At 45.7% G+C, this 21,309-nt stretch overlaps 1 protein-coding gene across 3 annotated transcripts in view; it reads left to right on the top strand.

Annotated features, from left to right (window-relative positions):
- Positions 1–20,466, top strand: part of LDLRAD4 (low density lipoprotein receptor class A domain containing 4) — a 247,183-nt gene extending 226,717 nt beyond the window's left edge. For all 3 annotated transcript variants that reach the window (XM_013179354.3, XM_066992757.1, XM_066992756.1), the window contains 3 exons: positions 354–508; positions 9,291–9,344; positions 10,602–20,466. In XM_013179354.3, the coding sequence (XP_013034808.1) occupies positions 354–508; positions 9,291–9,344; positions 10,602–11,144 (752 nt within the window). In that variant the 3' untranslated portion in view covers positions 11,145–20,466. The remainder of the gene's footprint in view (positions 1–353; positions 509–9,290; positions 9,345–10,601) is intronic.
- The last annotated feature ends 843 nt before the right edge of the window (positions 20,467–21,309 follow it).

Below are 21,309 nucleotides of genomic sequence, written 5' to 3'. Positions count from 1 at the left end.
GCTTATAGAGCCCTCTGGCCTCTACTGGTGTCACAGGTGGCTTTTAAAATTAGTTCTGTTTTTTGTTACCCAACGGAATTGTTTATGCTGAAGAATTTATTACCTGTAAAGGAAGCGATGGAGGATCACCCAGAAGTTTCTCAACTTAGACCTGCAGTCACTCATACCGATTGATTAGCAATGCAAAAAAGTGAAACATTTCATACTTTTTAGGACATCATTTTCTTTGCAAAACTTTGCAAAGTGGACAGCATCAGTTCTGATGAAATACCGAGTGTTTTCGGGCTATTCCTTTGATGAATTACATTCTGTCTGTGACTGACTTTTTTTTCTTTTTCTCTTCTTTGTTTTAGCTGAACTGGAGTTTGTTCAAATCATCATTATAATTGTGGTTATAACTGTTATGGTGGTAGTGATCATCTGCTTGTTGAACCATTACAAACTCTCGACACGCTCTTTTATCAACCGGCAGAGCCAAAGCAGAAGACAGGAAGAAACTTTGCAGACGGTGAGTACAAACCCTTCTACCAAATCCCTTTTCCTCGTGCTGTACTTGTCTGCATCCAAGCCTGCAGAGAAGCTCTGATATGCACAACTCTGAAAAACTTCCAATGTTGGTTTCAGTACTGTCGTTGGATTTGTCAGTGGAAAAAATTAGAATGTAAATTTAAAATTTACTGTCTTGGAGTATTCTTAGGCCCTGCTGTGCTCTACGTAGCGTGTTTTCATTTCGTGTTTGGAAGTTCAGGTGTGGCATCCGGTTCGCTGCTGTTGCTGTGGCATGAGGGGAAATGGAAGGGGAGTAAATGGGGATCACCTGGGGTATGAAGGACTGACATTTGTGTTGTGACTTTTCAGATATTTACTAATATCTTGGAGTTTTACCACTGTTACTGCTCTGTGAAGCTGCAGTGACAGTTTGCTGGATCCAAAACACTAGACCAGTAGCTGCCCAGGAGAGCGCCGTGTTTATGTTCCATTCGAGCAGCAAGAAAATGCTAGGAAAGTGATCCTCCTCAGGGGCCTGGAGTGGCTAAGATGTCTTGTTAGGGAGCCAGAGGCTTAAGGCTGAATCTCCATCTAGATTTTCCAAGGCTGTCCCAAGTCAACCCAGCAGTAAAGGGGCTCGTAACTTGCCTCGGGAGCCAGAAGTTTGCTGGGTGGGATGTGCTGGGTGTAGCTTTTGATGCTTTGAATCCTGGATTGAATTCCTGGCAACCTGGTTGTTTTTACTGCTGTCAAAAAAAAAAAAAAAAGAGATTGTAACTGGAAGGCACAGTCCCATGATAGTTTAAACCACTCTTCAGTCCACTGTCTTACCCTTCTTTCCATCCTGGTTGTGTGTTTCAACCTCCTTCTTTGGGCTCCGTATCACAGGGATGTGATGAGGTGCTTCAGGGAGCTAATCTGGCTGAAAACCAGTTGCTTTTTAGCACTTTCGCTGAGGTGACTAACTCTTACACCTTGGAGGCTGTGCAGGAAAGAGAGGAGCCGTCTCCTCGGGAGGCGGCAGCCTTGGTGCCCATCGTTCTGGTAACCAGGTGTGTCGAGCTCTAATTTAGTTACAGATGAAACTACAGCTTGCGAAACCGTAACCTTGTGTTCTTCTGGGCTGGAAAAATTGACTAGATTAATTTGAGAGTTTTTTTTGAAATGGACACACTAATTTAAGAACCACACTTCTGTCTGAAAAGTGTTAACTATAATCGCTACAAGTAGCTAAAATGACATGATTTGAGATAAAGGAAACACATTTTCATCTTCACAAATCTTTTAAAATGGCAGCGAGCTGTCAAATGCATGAGGAAACCCATTATTTCCTGTGTATGGTTCGTTAGTATTGTCTGTTATTAGAGTGAATGGCGCCTTCCCTCTTGGAAGCCAGGGAGGAAACATCATCTTCTTGCAAATAAGGACGTCGGATTTGACGCTGGGGACTCGGGAGCCGCTTTAGTATCCAGAACTGCTCTTAAATCATCTTTAAAACACTGACTCAGTTTCGGTTTGATGGCACCCTTGTAAGTACCGATGGTGACAGTCAAGTGAGGACTTTGTGGGAATTGGTAATCGCTTGGCAAGAAGCAGTTACTAATTCTTCCGGAAACTGTCTGATGTGGGTTTGTCATCGCTGTTACTCATCTTGGTTTCTGATAAGCCGAAGCCATCCTTAAAAAAGGTCATATGTGCGGGGAAGAGACCTTTGGCAGTCTCTGAGGTCAGACACCAAATACTTTTGAATTTTCCTTTATCTTAGACATCAGAAGGAAATTCTGGTGGAAACTAGCCGTGCTCTGTTAGCAGCACAAACCGTGGAAGCAGCCCACAGTGCCTGAGGAGCGGGGAACGGGCGCGTTTGGCTGGTGATGTGAAACTGGAAATGACCAGTCCAGTGTTGCTGTCCGAAGCAGAGTGGATTGCACAAGGCGAACAGGCAGCGTGCGCTGTAAGGCGCGGGGTAGGTTGTACCTTGCAAAATACACCTGCCTTTTAACCAGGCAGGCCTCCGTCTGCATGCGAGTGCTGATGGGAAGTGGGTTTTCTTCCAAGGGAACGGGCCTTTTGTGGTGTGCAGACTCTGAAAATGGATTTAAATGTTTATTAACCACTAATGCGTAGAGGGAATGTCATTCTGACTCAGGCCTTTTGTCGGTAGAGAAACGGTGAACGAAAACAGGGGAAGTTCAGCAGTATTTTTTAAACAAAACCAGTAAATGAACTAGCTGGTTCCTGCAGGGAACTATGAAGAGAAACCACCCCTCGCCTGACCGAGGTTGCAGAGGCGTAGCCAGAGACAGGATCTGCCCGTTCTTATTCAGATGGGCCTTTTTTGTTGTTGTTTTTGTTTTGTTTCTGTCTCCCTTCGTGCCTGTGCTGCGTTCAGCTGTGTGCCTTTTCCTCAAGCCCGTCCTGTTTCTGGATGAGGGTGCCTTCCAACAGCTGAGCTGCAGCTGCCCTGAAGACCAGCTCGCCCACTGCCAATCTCATTTATTCTGCTTCTTTTTACAAGTGCAACAGAAATGAACGGGTGAATTCTCTGCTGCCTTTATCGCCAGCCTCACACCTGTAAAACTTGTGGGGTCAGGGCTCTGAAATAATGAAATGCAACATGTGCTTATGTGCTCGTGGGTTTCTTCTTCATCTGGCTGAACTTCCTTCTTGTTTTTTTTTTTAAAAAAAAAAAAAAAAGGCCTAGAGGTTGAAATTCTCATTGTCCAGAAATCAGAGCATTAAAAAGAAGATGAAATACCTCTAGAATCCCAAGTGTGAGTAACACTCGAAGGGCAGAAAAGGGGCTGGTCCCAGAAAATCTGCGAGTTGGTCTTCAACAAGTGCATGCTGAAATGTAGTTGTTGCATTCGTGTTCTGTAGCCGTGCTTTTCTGCGTGCCCATCAGTTCCATTTTAAATTTGTTTTTTCTTTTCTGTTTTTCCCTCCTTTTTATCCCTTCTGGGGTCTTACCACCTTCCAGTCTTTTCCCTGGTCTGTCTGTATTTTATTACCATGACTAGTGTGCTGAGGCCTTAAACAGCCCCACAGCTGGGACACCGCAGTCTCTTGAGGGCTCAGAAATACTGGGTTTTCCTGTCGTGGTGCTGCTGAGGATGCTCCTTCACCTCCCAGGGCAAGCCCCCCCATCTCCTGGTGTGGATATTAAAACATACAGACCCTTAAAACACACGATGTTTGTTTGGCAGAATTTAACCACGGTTGTAATATCAGCAGAAACACGGGTCTGGGGGAGACGACTGCGAGCTGAGCGCCAGCTGTGCTGGCCTGAGTGGCGACCCGAAGTGAGGACGTGTGGTACTGAGTGGTGTCTGTGTCTCGCTGCATAAAACATTGAACGTTTCCCCCTGCCGGCCAAGCCACCGGCGTTTGGCACGTGGCGCCGAGGGGGAACCGAAGGCTGTGCGGGGTGGAGCGGACCGGGAAGGGGGTCAGGGCTCCGTCGCTGGAGAAGTGCCTCCTCTCCAGCGGGAATGGGGATGTTACCGGCAGCGCCAAGGGCTTTGGGATGGAGCCGTGTGGCAGCCCCAGAGCAGCGCGTCTGTGCGCGGGGTACGACCGTCTGGCGTCCCAGGGGAGGTACGTGCGGCTGCCAGCGCAGTCTTTTCCTCGCCGGGACAAAACCAAGATAAATCTTGCTTTCTGGTGATTAACTCGGGGTGTCATCACCCGTGATTTCCAGGGGGATGCTGAGGGAAAGCTGATTAACAAAGTGACTCGCAGGGAGGCGCTTAATGAGCTTCTGATGTTGCTAAATTGATTCCTTCTTCCCGTCCTGGCGGCTTCTCTCTTTACGTCTTGTTCTCTTACAAATCGATGTTGAAGGAGTACCAAATGCTCGGGCTGCCCCAGCCCCACTCCTGGCGGCGGAGCGCCCATGTCCGTCACACAGGATGCGTGCCCCGACCAGCTCCCGCGTCCCTGCCTCCCAAATGGGGGCAGCGTCGCCGCCAGGGCTGCTCAGCTTGCGATGGGACTGGCATTGATAGTGCTGAGATCCAGCAGCACGGCTGTAAAAGCACCGTGCTCTTGCCCGGAACAGCTCTTTCAGAAGGAAAGTGGAAAAGCAGGAGGGCGAGAGAAAATACTCGGCAGTATTGCCAGCTACGTGGATTTGTTGGAGATGGCAAATGTTTGTCTTGCCTGTTGCCCCACCAGCGTTAGCACTGCTGCTTCTGTTCCCTGCTGACGTGCCCGACCCACCCGTTCTCATTTTCTTACCCAACCGTGCAAAGGAAAGAAAACCCCGGTGTCAACAAGAGCCCAGTCGGTGGCCAGGAGGGAGCGTAGGTGGTGAGAACACCCTGCTTGGCCAGACTTTTCCCTTGCACCAGGCATCAGCTCACAGGAACGGGACGCGCACCGTGTTCTCCTCCTGCCTGCCAGGAGGGACAGCGTGTACTGGCTGCTGCTCTTTGAAGTCCACCACAAAAAAGCCAGAACAGCTTTAATAAGGGCAGCATCATCAGTCTGCAGGTAGGGCTAGAAGCGAGGAGTGCCGGCTCCTGGTGGCTACTGACTCAGCGTGTCACCGTGGGCAGCTTGCTTCATCTCCAAATCAAGGAGGAAGCATAATAATATGTATTTCCTCCACTTCCATGAAATGAAGATTACTTCAGGTGGCAAAGTGCTGTGAGGTTGGGGAAATAAAGACTTTAAAGCATCAAGTAACAGAAATAACCGCTGTAAATGTCAGGAGGCAGAATAAGAGTGAGAGTTCTGACTCTCTCCGTAATTATCTCTCTTGAACTTCTTGTTGGTAGTGTGCCATTCTGCAAGATGCTGTAACCTTTCCTGCCCTTGGGGGGAAAAAAAAAAGCTTATAAAGGAAGGAGCAGTCTTGCTCTTGTTGTTCTGTTAGGGACAAGGCAGTAGTTTTGCCTTGCTCGTGTTAGGGAGGGAAAGTGTTGTGATCTTCAGAGCTGTGATGCTCTGCATCTCTGAGAACAGGCAGGGCAGGGAGAAACGGGCCTGTGTGTGTTCCTCGAGCAAGGCACTGATTAAATGTGCTGTAATATATCACTGCCACCTAGGGCCAAAATCGGAAACTGCACTGACATTTGAAACTTCACCTGCGAAAAAGAGATAGGGGTATTATTTTATATATATGTGTGTAAAATTGTATATGTAAAATTTAAATTTAGTTAGGGGGAAGAGAGGGACCTTCTTAATACCCGTAAATGCATTTCAGAGAGTGAAAAACTGACTTGTTCCCAGGAAGTACCATTTCAGGCAGAGTTCTAATTGTCAAAAAGTAAAAAGTGGGAAAAAAAAAACACCTGAAAATCTCCTTAAGGGAGTCAGTAAATAGGCAAATTTGTGATTGTATGGGTTTGTCTTGCTTCATTACAGTTTGAGGAGTTTTCCTTACTGAGCATACATTCTTACCTGAAATTAATCTTGAATTAAAAAATCTTCCAGTAAGTTTCTTTCCTCCCATCTGTCAATGTGCAGATGCTGAACCATGGAGGTTGGATGACAGCGTATGCTCCAGGAAGCTCAGTGATTAAAAGCGGCCTTGGAAAGTCGTCTTCCTAAACTGTTTGATTCTAGAGGCTGTAAATCCTCGTAAAATATAAATTAAGCAAGTTATCGTGGGTTTATCCAGTCTCCTAAGTTCTAAACATTGACGTAAATGATCATTACCACAAGATAATTAAGTAATCGCCCAGCTGGATTTATTAAATGACGCTGTTATTTCAAAACCTAATCACAACATTTATTTCTGTAAGTTGTCATGAAACCCAGGAACAGCTAGGGTCAGCAAAAGACGTAGCTGCAGCCATCAGATTTTGCTTGCTCTGGCGTTATTTGTAGGAGCTGGGATTTACCATGAAGACTCATACCCTTTTTTGTTCCAGAACCTAGCCATGTTAAAAACGATTACAACACAGGGAATGAACGCATGGGCTTTCCCTCCATGGCGCTTATAAATATTCAAGCTCACGCTTGCAGACTTGTAGCCTAAGAAGGAGCAAGTCGAATGGGCCAAGGCTACCGGGTACACACAAGAAGCAGGTACATGATGTGTGAGCTGTATAAAAAAGACATCCTGCCTGGTGTCGGGACAGACGATTTTCCTCGGGTGGAGACTTGAGGAAGGCAGATAGTAAATCTGCTGTGGTGGGTGCAATGATTCCAGGAAGGTAGGATGGCTGAAAAGGCCAAAGTTGGCAAGATGGGGCGGATGCTTGTTTGCATGCAATTCTCTTGTCCAGACAGATGCCACCCTATGGAGGGAGTGGGTGTGTTTATAGAAGGCAAAGATCAGAAAACGTCTGTAGCATTTCAGAGCAAGACTCAGCAAAGTGCTTCAATGTGTTACGCTTTTATTGATTTCCCAGTTTTTCTGTTAGCTGTTGGACGTGATACTAAGCATAAATAATTTTCCTGTTTTGTAGTATCCTTCAAATAGATAAATACGAACCCCACAGAACCATTCATAATTAAGCATTGGCACGTTGTTTGTTGTCTGTCCCCCTTCTGCCATTTTCTTCCCATATTGTCATCTTGCTCTCCTCTCCTTTCGGTGTAGGAGAGCCCTTGCTCGGTGCAAGTCACTGTACAAAAAGTTCTTTTCCTGCCAGGATTCGAGGATTCCTTTACAGCTGAGTGCTGGAGGCACAGGTGCCTGCCAGCTCCTTTCCTTTCTCCGTGCCTCTCTCGCTGTTGATTTTAAGACTTGTCCATGCATTAAGAAAGAATCACAGTAAGAGTGCAGCGCCTCTTCTTTTATTGCGTCAGTTGGCCTGGGCTTACTGCTGTGGTGATGGGAGCCTCCCCCACCACGGGGCTGGGCTAGCCTGGATATTTGTGTGAGGTGGGTCTGTGCGTGGAGCGTGAGCCCGGTGTCTTCGAAACATGGATGTGCCGAGCACGTGCTACCAGCCATCTGCCTGGGGAGCTTGTCTGGCTCATGGGAGAGAGATCTTACTGGGGTTGGCTGTTGCCAAATGACTTACTCAGCCTGCTGGTCGTTCCCCAGAAAACCTCCGGGAAGGTGGTAGCTGCAGGTGGGCTGTAGGACACACCGTCACGGAGGCCGTGTTTTACGCACCCTTGCATCCTAAGGATCTCAGAAGTACTCCAGTCTTCTGTCTGGCTGCTGCTGGTAGATGCTGCTGGTTCCAGGGCTGGTTCTGGGCACCAAGGCACAGCGTGCAGGCCCCGCTGCCTCTCGGCGTGGGGAGCAGCTACACACTATCCTATCGTAAGCCATCGCTTGAAGGAACCTTATGTTGGGCTGCACGGGACGTGTATGTAGTTTGTGGATTGTTAATTGGGTACTTTAGCTTTGACTAATAGATTTTACTTCACTGCCACAAATTTGGAGCCTGCTTGGCCAGCTACTGATAACTTGCTTGTCTTTAATTGTGCAAATACAACCTCAGGTATTTCAAAATGAGGGCATCTGGCTGATGGAGAGGTGGAAAGGAAGGTGGATACTCATAATTTGAAGCACTACAGTTACACAGTTATAATTTCTGCAGTTGACAAAATCTCATATAGCCACTGAAGCATACGAACCTACCCAAGATTTGTCCTTTATATCAGGCCTTTGTGAGTGGGGACACTTGCAAAAGGAAGTTGTAAATAATTGCAATTGTCAGCCTTCTATATCTGCTCTCTGAAGCTACAGAAGAGAAGTGATTGACCAGCTTTGTTATTCGAAGCATTTCCCTTAACAGCTGAATCCTGTGGGAGATTCCTCTTAGAGCAGCTTTCCTCTGTGCTGGACTCTCCTGACAAGATCACAGACGGCTTTTGGTCTCTGAGTGCCATGCTGAACATCTAGTTAGGTCTATTTTTACATCTGAAGTATGTTCAAAGATGCTATGGTGAGAAAAAGCGGTACAGTAGGATTGGAGGGTAGTCTATACAGGGTAATGCTTTTGGGGGCAGTATGCATTTTCTTTCCTGTTCCTGAAATTTCTTGTCTGTAACATCATGAAACTTTACTTAGCACCGAGACAATGCTCATGACCAGATAATTACAGTCTTAGTGGAAAAAAAAATCTATTCTGCCCTTTGTAGTCTCTCTGACGTGTCCTTTTCAGCTTTGAAATTTTCCAATAAGATAAATTAATTGCAGTAGTTATTGTGACTCTAAAAAATTGAGAAGGAAAAACTATACCTGAAGCTGTTTTCCCATATTGGCAATATTTTCTTTGCCCTTTTATTCTGCCCTGGGCATTGGTATGGTATCAGAACAGACTTTTAGGGCATGAGATAGAAAATACTGTGGCCTGGGAAGGTGGCTGGGGAGGTGGCTGAAGGGGGGAACTGGTGGCTGAAACCTCGGCTGTTTCATTACCGCAGGGAATTAGGCAACGGACAGGTTTGACCAGGATTTTCCTGGGTTTCGAGTGAACGTCACTTCAGTGACGTTACAGACGTCAGGTTTTGTTGTGAGCTGTTCTGACTCCCGCGTGTAATCTGGATCCTCGCCGCCAAGACGAGCCTCGTCGTACCTGCTGCCCTTGCTGGTGTGGCCTCACCGCCGGCTGGGAGGTGACGGGTACCAGCTCAGCGCACGAGGGCTGAGCTGCCTCCTGCTGTCCCCGCGTGCTGCCAGGCACCTCAGCACCTCACCAACACGCCGAGCTCAGCTTGATCGGAGGCGGAGCTGCTGGTTGTTCTAGTTCTCAAAAGGAAGGAGTGGGACTTCTCCAGGTGTAGTTAACCAGTCGTTAGAGGCTGATTACTCATAAGAGTTTTGGTATCGAGTTAAGAGCGTTGTGTGATCTATTGATTTCTCTCATTTGTTTCCTTCTACATTTCAGGAAGGGTGCTTGTGGCCTTCGGAAAGCTCGGTATCGCGCCACGGTGCTTCAGAGGTAAAGTCAGATTTCTTACTGTCTTTGGCGATGTGCTTTCCTCCTTTTCGTTATGTATATTCGCCTCCTCTCAAAACATACATCTATTAAGTAAAGAAGCCTTTTCAGTGTAGATCAAGAGCCAGATTCATGTGGACAACTGAGCCTGTCTCAATTCCCATTCAGTAAAGTCTAAGACGTTTTTAATTAAAAGACTGAAGTTCTAGCTACTCAATGCCTCGTCTCCATCAGCAGCTCCCTGTAGCACAGTAGGTATTCACAGATAAGTGTCATCCAGTGGCTTGGTAATTTGAGTTTTCCATGGAATCTGGGAGGCCTGTTGCTCTTCCCCGTGTATTTTTCCTGAATTTACAGCATGTTCTCTGTTGTCAGTGTTTCCTGTCTTCTGGCTAGCCACAGACGTTGCCGCTCATTGTCCTGAGTGGTGGCACAGCTCTCCTGTGTCAAACTGAATCTTTGTGGTAGCTGACACTGCGTTTGTGGGGTCAGGGGATGAAGACGCTGCATGGACCCTGAAATGAGCAACTTGATAGATGTGGGTCTAAGAAGCTGGTGTGTCTGTCCAGATTTGGAATAGACCAAGTGAAAAGCAATAGCTCCTCAGAGAGTATCTCAAACTCTTCCTCTTGTAAATCCTGACCTTCCCCAGTGCTTAACACGCCAGAGACATTTTTTCCACTCCCAGAGCAGAAGTCCCCCCTGGAGGCTGAGGTCTGGCTGAGAACTGAGGGGGGGGCGGAGGACACCTGATCTGCTCGTGTAGTGAAGGCGTGAGATATGCTGGACCTTCACAAAATGTACTTAAAACGGCCATCTGAATTCTTTGGTAGTGTGGGGGGTTGCATTAACTCGGAGTAGGAGGGGGAGGCTCGAGCTGCAGCTGAAGTTCAGCATTGGGACATTTCATTTCCTCAGAACTAATTAATTGTGAAGATGAGAGAGAAAAATAATTTCAAGTGTTTCCTCTGTACAGCAGCAGAATTGTCTAATCTCGGCTCTGCATGCTGTAATGTCAGAAGGAGCCGTGTAGGATCTTGGCCTTCCTTTGTGAAACTGCTCTCAAATATCTTGCGTTAGATCCTTCCTGCAACTCCTACCCCTTTTTTCGCACGCACGCACGTGGGAGCACAATATCTGCTGGCTTAAACCTCTAAGATAGGCGACAAAGAGAAGCACTTCCCATTTTATCAGTTCCTCTCAAATACGGAGGACCCGCAGCGCTTTGCTCAGCCACGTGTCTCTCTCTTCCCGTTGCAGATTATGTATGCTCCAAGGTCCAGGGACAGGTTTACCGCCCCATCCTTTATGCAGCGGGACCGTTTCAGTCGCTTCCAGCCCACTTACCCGTACATGCAGCATGAGATCGACCTTCCTCCGACCATTTCCCTCTCGGACGGGGAAGAGCCGCCGCCGTACCAAGGCCCGTGCACCCTGCAGCTCCGGGACCCTGAGCAGCAGATGGAGCTCAACCGGGAATCCGTCAGGGCGCCGCCCAACCGAACCATTTTTGATAGCGACTTGATAGACATCTCGATGTACAATGGGGGCCCCTGCCCACCAAGCAGCAATTCGGGCATAAGTGCAACCAACTACAGCAGTAATGGAAGGATGGAAGGACCGCCCCCGACGTACAGCGAGGTCATGGGGCACTACCCAGGCTCCTCTTTTTTCCATCACCAGCACAGCAACGCGCCTCCTCCCTCGCAGAGGGGGAGCAGACTTCAGTTTCAGCAGAACAATTCAGAGAGCACAATTGTCCCCAGCAAAGGCCAGGACCGGAAACCGGGGAACCTGGTCTGAGTCACTCTCCCAGGTGCATTTGAACTGAAGACAGGAGATCCAAGCAGGGCGGCGGAGGAAGACCCCCGTGCTCCGGTGCACAGTGTTGTTACATTTCACGTGGTACAACTTAGTAAAACCAAACGTGCAAACCAGTTCTTTGTTTCTGATTCCTTTCAGGGGAATTGCATGCAAAGCAGATCGAAAGAAATACAAACTTCCATTCAGTTTGTCTACGAGCAGTGTTTCAGGGGAGGGGGGGATATATTATTTTTTTTTAATAAACTATTTCAATTATTTAATTCTAAAAGTAAACTTAGCACAGAAATGAGGCTTGTGTAGCCTGTTTTATACTCACTGAATGGCAGAAAGAAGAAGAAAAGAAGGTTTTGCTAGATAAATGGGGGAAGAATTGGCCAGTTTGCTTTTTTTTTTCTCCCAGAGTGTGCATTTTTTTTAAATATGAATCAAAATTCCTGTTTTGTGTGCCAAGGTATAAAGTTGAGAACTTAGATGAATGCAAGAAATTAATTTGTGTTGTGATAAATGTGTTTTAAAAAGTTGCACTATCTTAATGTTTTAAAAATATATATGAGGGAACTGTTTTATGTGAAGTTCTTCTATATGTTGTCTTTTCACCTGTGGAATAATGATTGAGCCCCAGAAGTGATCTGGAGGAGTTTGCCCCCCTCCCCCCGGCTTTGCTAGAAAAAGGGGACAGGACTTAGCCTAACATCTCTTGACTTACACAAATCAAGAAATACAGGGACACTTAACTCGTTGTCTTTGCAATAATTTGCATTCATGTAACAGCGCGTCAACAAAGTGTCTTGGAGACTTTTGGATGGAAGAAGGCAAATGTGACATCCCAGCATTTTCCATCATTTAGGGTTTAGCTATTTTGCAGTTTAGACTCTTTGTTTCATAAAAGGCAAAACAAAAGCCCAGATGTGTTAATTTGTATTGATTCTAACAACGTGCTGCCGTTCTTTTCCTTTTCATAACGCAGTATCACCAGTACTTAAGGTTTTAGAGATTTTTGTCCTCACTGTAGCCTGAAGTGTATCTAGTCACATATCATGACATTATGCAATAAATTGTTTAAAAATGCAAGGTGGGTTTTTTCCCCTGCAATGCTGTTGAAATATGTGAGACTCTGTTGTGCTTTCCGCTCTCCGTTGCCATCTTCTAGATACTGAAATTCAGTCCTGGAGATCCAGCCTGCTGACGTGAAGGGGCCTTCGTAGCTATAACCCCCGTGCAGTTTCCGCAGCAGTACCGAGAGCTGGCGGTGGCGGTGCTGCCTTCTGCAGCATCCCTGCCAGCGATGGATGGAGGGTGCTCGCGTGTTGGCTAAGCATCTGTAAGCCCTGGTTTTGTCGTGCCGGTCTTAAAAGCAGTTGGAAGATTTTACCCGCTGGTGAAGCGGTGCGTGGGGTGCTTCTTCCCTGGCTGGCTTTGTGTGGAAGCAAACGCAGCACTGGCAGGCAGCTGAATGGTGATAGTGGCAGCACAAGCACATGAAAAAGCACAACTTGCACTTAAAATGCATTTCGGAAATGGACTTAAAGTAAGAACCTGTAGAGTCTCTAGTTTGCATAGTTTCTAATATATATATATACATGTGTGTGTGCGTGTCGCAGACTCTTCACTTTAAGATCTCTCACCTTCCTTGCTCCCGAAGCCTTTGCTCGGTGGCCGGCAGCGGGCAGGAGCCCTGGGCTGGAGGCTGGCACCTGAAGGCTCTGGCACCTGAAGCGAGTCTTTGATCTATGCAGAGTTTTGATGCCAAAACAGAGCGCGTGTCTTTCTGTGTGTGCGTGTTTTACGGGCCTCGGTGTGGATCGTTTTCTTCATGAGCTAACTCAGTTTTGTGCTAGGTTAGAATTTGCCTAACTGTTAGCCTGGGTGTGCAGCCTCGCTTGTGGCCGTAGTTGTTCCTTGGTCTGAGTCACCCCGGTAATGCACAGTAACGCTGCCTCTTGGTTTAGGTATTATTTCATGGGAGAGACTATGATGGGACTCGTTTTTTCCACACTCCGTCCCACAGGATGGGTGTTCAGGAGAAGACTAGGTGGCTGTCAGTCAGCTGGGGCTCTCGTCGCACCCAGTTCCTGGGAATAAAAGTTGTTAAATTAGTTTTTTTTGCAGATAACCTACAAACGTAATCCCTTAGGTAAATCAAGCAAACTCAGCAAATATTGAATTTGGTCTTCAGTGACTTTTGTTGTCCTTTGGAAGTGAGCTGTTGGCCAGACGATGCTTGTGCCTACTCGGACCCCTTGCTGTTGCCTCAGTGTGGGTTATTTAGCCGAAAAACCATTAGGTGAGAACAGCTGGAGCTCGGTCATCATGTCGGAGCACACCTGGATACCAGCTTCTCCCCACGTGCAGATCTCACAGAAGTGAGCCTTGAAGTTACCTTCAAAGTCACCTCTGGGGAACGTACTTGCTTTGAAGACAGCCCTTTACCATCTTTTGACATCCTTGCATACCGGTGAATTCATGCACTTCCCAATCATGTTCTTGGGCATGTTGCATGCATGGTTGTCCCAATTTTTCTTGACTGAGGAAGTTTTCCTGTGTGTGGAAAATGTGAGCTGTTCCACCCATTCTGTAGAAGAGAGCTGTAGAAAAAAACTTAATATATGCCCACCTAACAGTTGCATTTCCTCTCCCATCTTTGTCTTCTCCTCATGTTTTGCTGTCCAAAGCTCACATGCAGCCAGTATTCCCAGCAGCAAAGAAAGTGTAGTCACTGGTGCTTGCTGCAGGTGAGCTTGCCATCCGCTGCTTTTGTTTGGGGGCCTCTTATGAGAGTAAATACAATGTTTTTGAAAGAATATTAGGGATCTTTGATGGGAATCCCAGCTAAAGGATAACATTACAGAAGTGTGTGTTCTTTTTTGTTGTAGTGAGAGAGAATATGCCCCAAAACAGTAAAATAAAGAATATAAAAATTAAATAGATAGTGCTATTAATCTGTACAGGCTTAGGAATTGGTATTCTCTGAATACAGGTAATTCTGCACAGTGTTTATGGAAAATTCCATTTGAGAATATCCAGAATTAGTAAAAGTGTTCCACAGCCACTCAAATGCGGCGTTGTAAATTATTAAAGATTTCAGTAAGCACTGCAGAGTTAACCATGTGGATTATACTTCCATACTGGTGTTTTGGTTTACGTGCATCATGCACATAAACACATAATACCTGTGTAGTTTTCTATGTGATGGATCATACTAGCCTGAATTTTGTCTCGCCTGGTGTTTGCCCAGTATTGCCCAAAATTCACTCCAGTGTCCCCGCTTCAGAAATTTTCAGGCTAAAAGGTTTATTTTTTTAAACATGCCTTTAAGAAATAAAGCTTAAAGAAATAAGCAAATTATGACTTCTCTTACCTACCACGAAGGTTGATTCTTCCCTTAAGTGGCTTGGCATGGGTCCTTGGTGCTAAATGTGCCCCATCTGCAGTGTGTTTTCGTGTGATCTTGCAGGGCTGGGAAAGGCAGAGTGTAGCTATCGAAAAGAGGTTTCTCCCTGCCACTAAGCTCTACTCCTTGTATGCTTGGCCTGGTTGTGGTTGTGTCCGTTGCAATGCTGTGCCATCAGGCTCTTTGTACGTGAAGTCGCCTTAAAGATACGAACGAGAAATACGAAAACTAGTGCCCATTCACGTGAGCAGTGTTCAGGTTCCTTCTTGGTTGTGTGTGTGGCACACACAGGATTCACGGTACTTGGCATGGTAGTGAGGAAGACATTTACGCTCCTGCAGTCGTGGCGTCTGCAGGAGCCATGGGTTGAGTGGTGCCTTTTTTTTTTTAATTGCTTTCCCCACTTCTCCCACCAGCTGACAGCTGCTTCTGCCACCCCAAATCTCTGAATTTGTGTGTTGCAGAAATTTAATAATAAAAAAAAAAGCCACAGATCTTTTTTTTTTCCTCTATGAATGTGGTTCAGGGAAGAGCAGGGAGTGGGCTGACATCATTTCTGGAGGAAGGCTCTTTGTGAAGTGAAGTGAAAGGGGAGGAAGATTTGTCTTGCTAAAGAATCCTGTGTGTAGGCTGGTTGAACGGCATTGCCTGGAGCAGCTGCTTCTAACCCCGCTGGGTAGCGAGCTGTCGGACCTTCAGACCAACACCCTGGTCTGTAGGTTTGTGTTCTGGAGAAGGTGCATTGCTAGCCTTTTGCTGACTCTGAGCCCTGCACGCTCGTTGTAACTAAGGTAACCTGGTTTTGCAGGCGAAGAAAAAGAAAGTGGTATGCTGGTGAAAGATAGATGTTCTAAAATTGTTTGCAATTTTTTTTTCCCCCGAAGTTAAACAATATGCTTGCTGGTACACTTGAAGATATTTAGGATTGTCCCCAGGTTCTCTCTGGTCATTAGCATTGAGGCGTGTCCATTTGCGTGTGTGTATACATACCTGCATGTAAAATTGTGCCTCTGTCCTATCTGTTGATAATCTATATATTAGTTACTATTCCATGATCACCTTTCAGAAATGCTAGATGGCATTGTGCTCTCAGGAATGATGACAGGTCATTTGTCAAACAGCTGGAGGCGTGAGGAGTATTTGTTTCTCGCTGCTGTAAATGTCATGCCCTGTTTTTATCAGTTGAGGAGTTCTGCTGTGCAAATTCTTTCCTGTGACCTAGCGCGATAGTGCATCTTCCATCCAACATCTCTCTTTTTTTAGGCTGGGCTTTGAAAAGTCCTCGTGCTCTTGGGACAACACAAATGTAGACCTTGTGTAATCGTGTACACAAAGCAAATGTACTTCACGTACCCCTTAAATCTCAGATGCATGTTATTTCAGGCCTAGCTAATGCTAAGAATGAAGTGATGTCTAGTGGGTTCAGGTGAAGGTTGGCTTTTGATTACATCTTTGTTTTTTAGGTAAATGCTGTTATAAAGAATTTAGTTACACATAAATGGCTTGTGTTGCCTGCTTGCTAGCCAGTGCGATTACAGCTGTTCTTCTAAACTAGCCCCAAATGTGTCGATTGTTTTAAATCCCTGGAAAGAGGGACTCTTACAGAATTGTCTGAGACCTGTTGAGGTCCTATAGAACCTTGTGAGGATGTGTTGGAGTTACAGAGGTTTCCTGGCTGAACTCTCTGAATTTCCTCTATTCTGTATGTTTCATTAGGAAACTGAAGCTTAAAGTTTTGGGAATGGCCTAGCTGAAAAGGTTGCTTGGTAAGACTTTTTTATACTTAATAGTTTGCCAGTCTGTGCTCGTTAATCAGGGGTGCAGGTTACCTTCAGCCCTGCCTCTGGTTCCATTGCTACACTGGCAAAAGCCCCATTGGGCACACTTACACCAGCAAAAAAAATAAATAAGTAAACGTCCTTTTATTGGTACAGCTCCACTTGGGGAATTTGCAGGAGCTGCACCACTCAGTTCAGCCCCTGTGAGCAGCGTTGGACCCCTGTTGCCTCTTCCCAGCAAACTCTTTCAAGTGTCGCTGATGGCCCCGCTTGGATGAGGCGCTTTGCCATGTCGGTGAGCACCCCAGGCACACGGTGTAGGAGTCTGCTGGTGTTCCCTTGAAAGAGTTGCTGCTATTGGCATTAAATATATTTCAGGGCCTCTGCATTTCTCCTGCTTTCAAAGGAAAAACAGCATGATTTTGTATAGAGACATGTTGCAAACTCTCCTGGCTTTTACTTCTGCCTTGCTGTAGTCTCCCCGTTCCAGTTTCAGACTGAACAAAAGCAACCGGGTATTGCTGGTACTGCTTCAGCGCTAAAAGAGCTTGCCTTTTTTTGTTGGTTATCAATACAGACACAAACTCAAAACCTAGAAACTTCCCCTTCCCTCCAACACCCCCCCTCTGTGTGATTTACTGCCAGAGATGACTCTGTCATTTCTTTGCTGTATTGCTGCTGCTGCTGCTGCTATTTTACCTGGTTTGGTATGTGAGCTTTCTGACACGGTGTGGTATGTGTAGGATCTTGTGGGTGACGAAGCTGTCTCTTTTCTTCCTTTCTCTCCTTGGTTCGTGCTTGTCTGTCTGCCGTGGTAGGGTTATTAATAAATTATCGACGTACGTGCTAGCTATAATTTTGAGGAGGTTTGCATGTCAGTAGTTTGTAAGCAACTAAGGTGCCTCATGTTCAGGTCTGAGCAGATAGGAATCCCCTTGCACTCGAGAGGGCCTGACCCAACGCCCGGTGGCGTTGGCAGGAAGACTCCTGCTGACTTCAGGGGGCATTGGGTCAGGCCCTGCGCTCCCACCTTTGTTGTGCCTCACTTAAAATGGTGCTTTTTCAGTTGTCTGTCTTTTTCTTTCAGTCCTTTTTTTTTTTTTCTTTGTATGGTGCTGTGTATAACTTGAATATATTATGCACATATCCTACCCAATGGGTAGAACAAACAAACATACAAAAAAAAAACAAATAGATGTTGTTAATACTGTAAGATAATGTATAGATGATACCGATTTTAACACAAAAAAAAAATGGCATAGACTTTGTGAATGCCAACTTCTGCGCTTGGTCCTTTTTTGTAAGAAGATTTGCAAATGAATGCATACAAATGACAAAAAGTCTATGTATTTTATTTTCCTATTAAATATCAATATAATATCATAAGGGAAAAAGTTTGAACAAATCCTTTTTGACTAGCCTGTGTACAGCAATTGGTCGTTTGATGCATCTTTGCTGTGAAGATCTTTTTTTTTTTAATGTGTCACTTTAAGAAAAAGGAAAAAACAAAACAAACAAAAACCTCCACAGCTTTAACCTTGCAGCTAGATGCTTCTCATATTGGTTGTTGTCTCGCTATTGCTGAGTTGGACCAGTATTAGTTACTACTTCTCCAGCAGATACATTATTTATTATTATCCTTGATTGTGTTGTGTTGTTGTTTTTGTTTTTTTTTTTAACCTAGAAATGGGCTAAAACCTTTCAAATCTTTTTTATTTTGTCCGCGTCCTTGATGGGAAGTGAAGCTCAGACAAGTGGGAACTGATCCAAACCACCCCTGCAAAATCAAAAGTAGGCCAACAAGATTTTTGTGAAAAAACCTGGCCCTGGTGTCCTGTCTCCCCGCCAGCGCGTGTGGTCTGAAGGCCTGGCCTGTGGCTGGGGACCCCTGAGGACCCGCATGGCGGCAGGCGTGCCAGCTGTAAGGGTAGACGTGAAAAGCCGTGGTCTGTTATGAGCCGAGCGCGGGCCTTCAGGCCCCGCTCCTGACGCCCCGCTGCTGTGCCGACTGCTGCCGGCAGTGGCGGCGCCAAGGTCGGTGCGTAAGATGGCGGCAGAAAGGCCCAAAGCCGTTCGGTGCTGAGGTGGGACGTGGCACGGAGCTCAGCTCTACACCTGGTGTTTCTGCTGGTAGGGTGGTGTCCTCACGGGCACCAGGCGTCCCCGGCGGCCTGGGTCCCCCCACACGTCCCGTTGCCCCGTGCGCTCTCTCGGCGTGGCTTGTTCGGTGAAGCAAATACCTCAGGAAAACTAACCGTGAAGTTCTAGTTTAGAGAATTGCAGATACTCTACTTATTTTTCTAAGCTGTTTGTTCTAACTATCCCAGGATGGTAGGCGATATACAAGTTTGTCGGTCCGAGACAGACCAGTCCTCTCGCTGACGGATACCAACCGATCTCTCGTAGATCCCCCTGTCTGTATGTAGCTTTTTTTATACTCGTCAGGCTTTAACCACAGATGTAACGTAGCGACGTGTCGGGATGTGGTCGAGACGGCATTTTTGTTTGGTTTTCAGCTGGCTAGCTAAATGCTGTGCGAAAACTCAGGGGGCCTTGTCCAGGGCCCAGTGAAGTCCATGGTGAGGCTTCCTGCGGTGCCGGTGGGCTTCGGGTCCGGTCCGTGGCTTGGAGCACGGTCCTTGGCCGGCCTGTTGTGACTTCTCTGCTGACCTGAAACTCCAGCTACGCATTTGTCTGTAAATATCTTTTTTAAAGCACTCACGGGCGTCCTGTGTCTGAATGTTGACCATGGTTGTTTTGTTTTTTGTTTCAAAGAAATGCATAAATTTTATGGCCAGTTCCACATCGTCAAGCCTGTACAGGTAGCTTGTCTCCATCCCTCTCTATATTGAGCTGTTTTATCAGTAAGCATGTACCATAGTGAAGTGTGCATATTTTACGACTGTCATTTGTTAACTCATTTATTGTTTGCCAGGGCATAGAGCAGTTGTTCTGGAAGTATGTCTTGCCTGGCCATTTTCACGTTTCTGTTTGCACTGCAGAATAACTTCTGTGCATGAAGGAAGAAAAACAAACAAAAAACCCAGGCCTTGACTAGGAAGAATCTTTACAGAGCAAACCTCATGCTGGAAGAACCTAGGGTATGCTTTATCATAACAAAACTTGCATATTGAGTGGACCAAACATGAGCGTGCCTCCTTCTGGAGGCACTGATTTGCTTTGAAGCTGCAGTGGAAAGAGCAGACTCTACAGAGTGTATTCACAGCTGTGTTCACGCTTTGCCATTTACCACGAAGCACAGCAGGCAGCCAGGATTTCAAAAGAAGTATAGCAGAAGTTAGGAGAGCCTCAGGCATCATAGGCCTGGACAGCAAAAATAATAATATCACCTTAATATCTTCTAACAATCTTTTTCTACTTACAGTACCAAGACTATGTAAACGTTGTTAGGGATTTTATCTTTGTATCGCTATCGACTGCCCAGTGCTGCTGTGCTCAGAGCATTTCATGATGGTATGTACATCAGTCAGGCTGTTTTACTTAAAATTAACCACCAAATGCCTGGCTTTAGAGTGTTGACCCTCTCTTTGTTGTTTCTTGCTAGTTACTTTACAGTGTAAAATGCTTTATTGCTGTATGGATTTTTTTTTTTGTATTTCCAACATTGTGGCTTTCAAGATCACATTTTCAATATGTCTCTTATTTTTGTCCATTTTGTTTCAAGTTATTCTGAAATATGTACAGCACTATCAACAATATTTACTCTTTCTTTTAAATTTTATTGTTGTAAAAACAAAGCTATTAAAAACAATAAGTCTTTTTACAACTGTATTGGGATTTCTCAATAGCTGTTCATGTGACGCTATGACAAACCTGGCTTGCTTTAATTTTTTTACCTTATTTTCCTTTTAACACAATTAATTTGTTGCTTATTTTCCACTGTAACTCCCAGTTATATACAGAAAAAGATTTCAACTGTTGTGTATCTGACTCTTTTAATTGAGCAAATGGTGATGTCCTAGTTTTTAGACCTAAGGTCTGTTATTGCAATACTTTTAAAGGAAGATGTTGCTCTAAGTGCTGTTGTTAGTTTTAAATACAGATTTTATGCTTGTTCTTAATACGCTATGGTTAAACCATAGCAGAAAATTATTAAAAACCATGAAATGCATTTGTCTCCTGTTGAATTTATTTTCTCTTTGAAGTGGGGGAGTTAAAAAAAAAAAAAAAAGGGGGGGGGGGTGAAACACTAGGGTGGCTCTCTAAAATGAATGCGTGTCCTTTTTCCTGCTTGGTTTTCTGCTGGCGGCCAGGTAGCTGATCATGAAAGAGTCAGGGGGTGGATTCAGCTCTTGAAACATATGGGAGGACTCTGGGAAATGGGTTTTTGATGAAGACTTTACATCAGTGTTATGATTCTCAGTCTCTGGTGATTAGTGCAGGGATGGTTTTGGGTGTTTCTGCCCTGCCGCTGTGCCGCAGGATGGTCCATGACAGGAGGCAGCTCTGTCAGAGCATCTGCCCGTCACCCGCTGTAGTGAATGGGAGACCCTTCATCCAAGCCACCAATGTCTTCAGTTCCTCCAGGCTGAGGACCCCACCTCAGTCCCACTTAAAGCACTGGGTGCCGGTGGCTGCCCCCAGCAGGTCGGTGCTGACAGACCAGGTGGTGGACAACCCCCAAATCACTGAGTTGAAGAAACTGGTTCAAAAGCAAACATACAGGATATGGTTCATGGGGGAAGAGACATCATCTGGTAAGAAAGCTGGTGCATGCTTTGGCTGATGGTTAAAATGAGTAATTGTGGAATGGTATGGGGAAAGGAGAGAGAAGATAAAGGTTGTTTAAAAAAATAAGATGGACCAAAGTGTCCTGTGAAAGACATTTACCTTTGGTAGTGAAAGGTAAATCAAATTATCCACGGCTGGTACCTGCCGCTTTGCTATTAGAAAGCTTAACAAAACTGGGAAAGAACAAATATCTTCTATTTATGTATAAGTATAAAATGATGCT

The sequence above is a fragment of the Anser cygnoides genome, chromosome 2, assembly GCF_040182565.1.
Source record: "Anser cygnoides isolate HZ-2024a breed goose chromosome 2, Taihu_goose_T2T_genome, whole genome shotgun sequence".
Taxonomy (NCBI): domain Eukaryota; kingdom Metazoa; phylum Chordata; class Aves; order Anseriformes; family Anatidae; genus Anser; species Anser cygnoides.
This window is presented reverse-complemented; position numbering and strand designations above follow the sequence as displayed.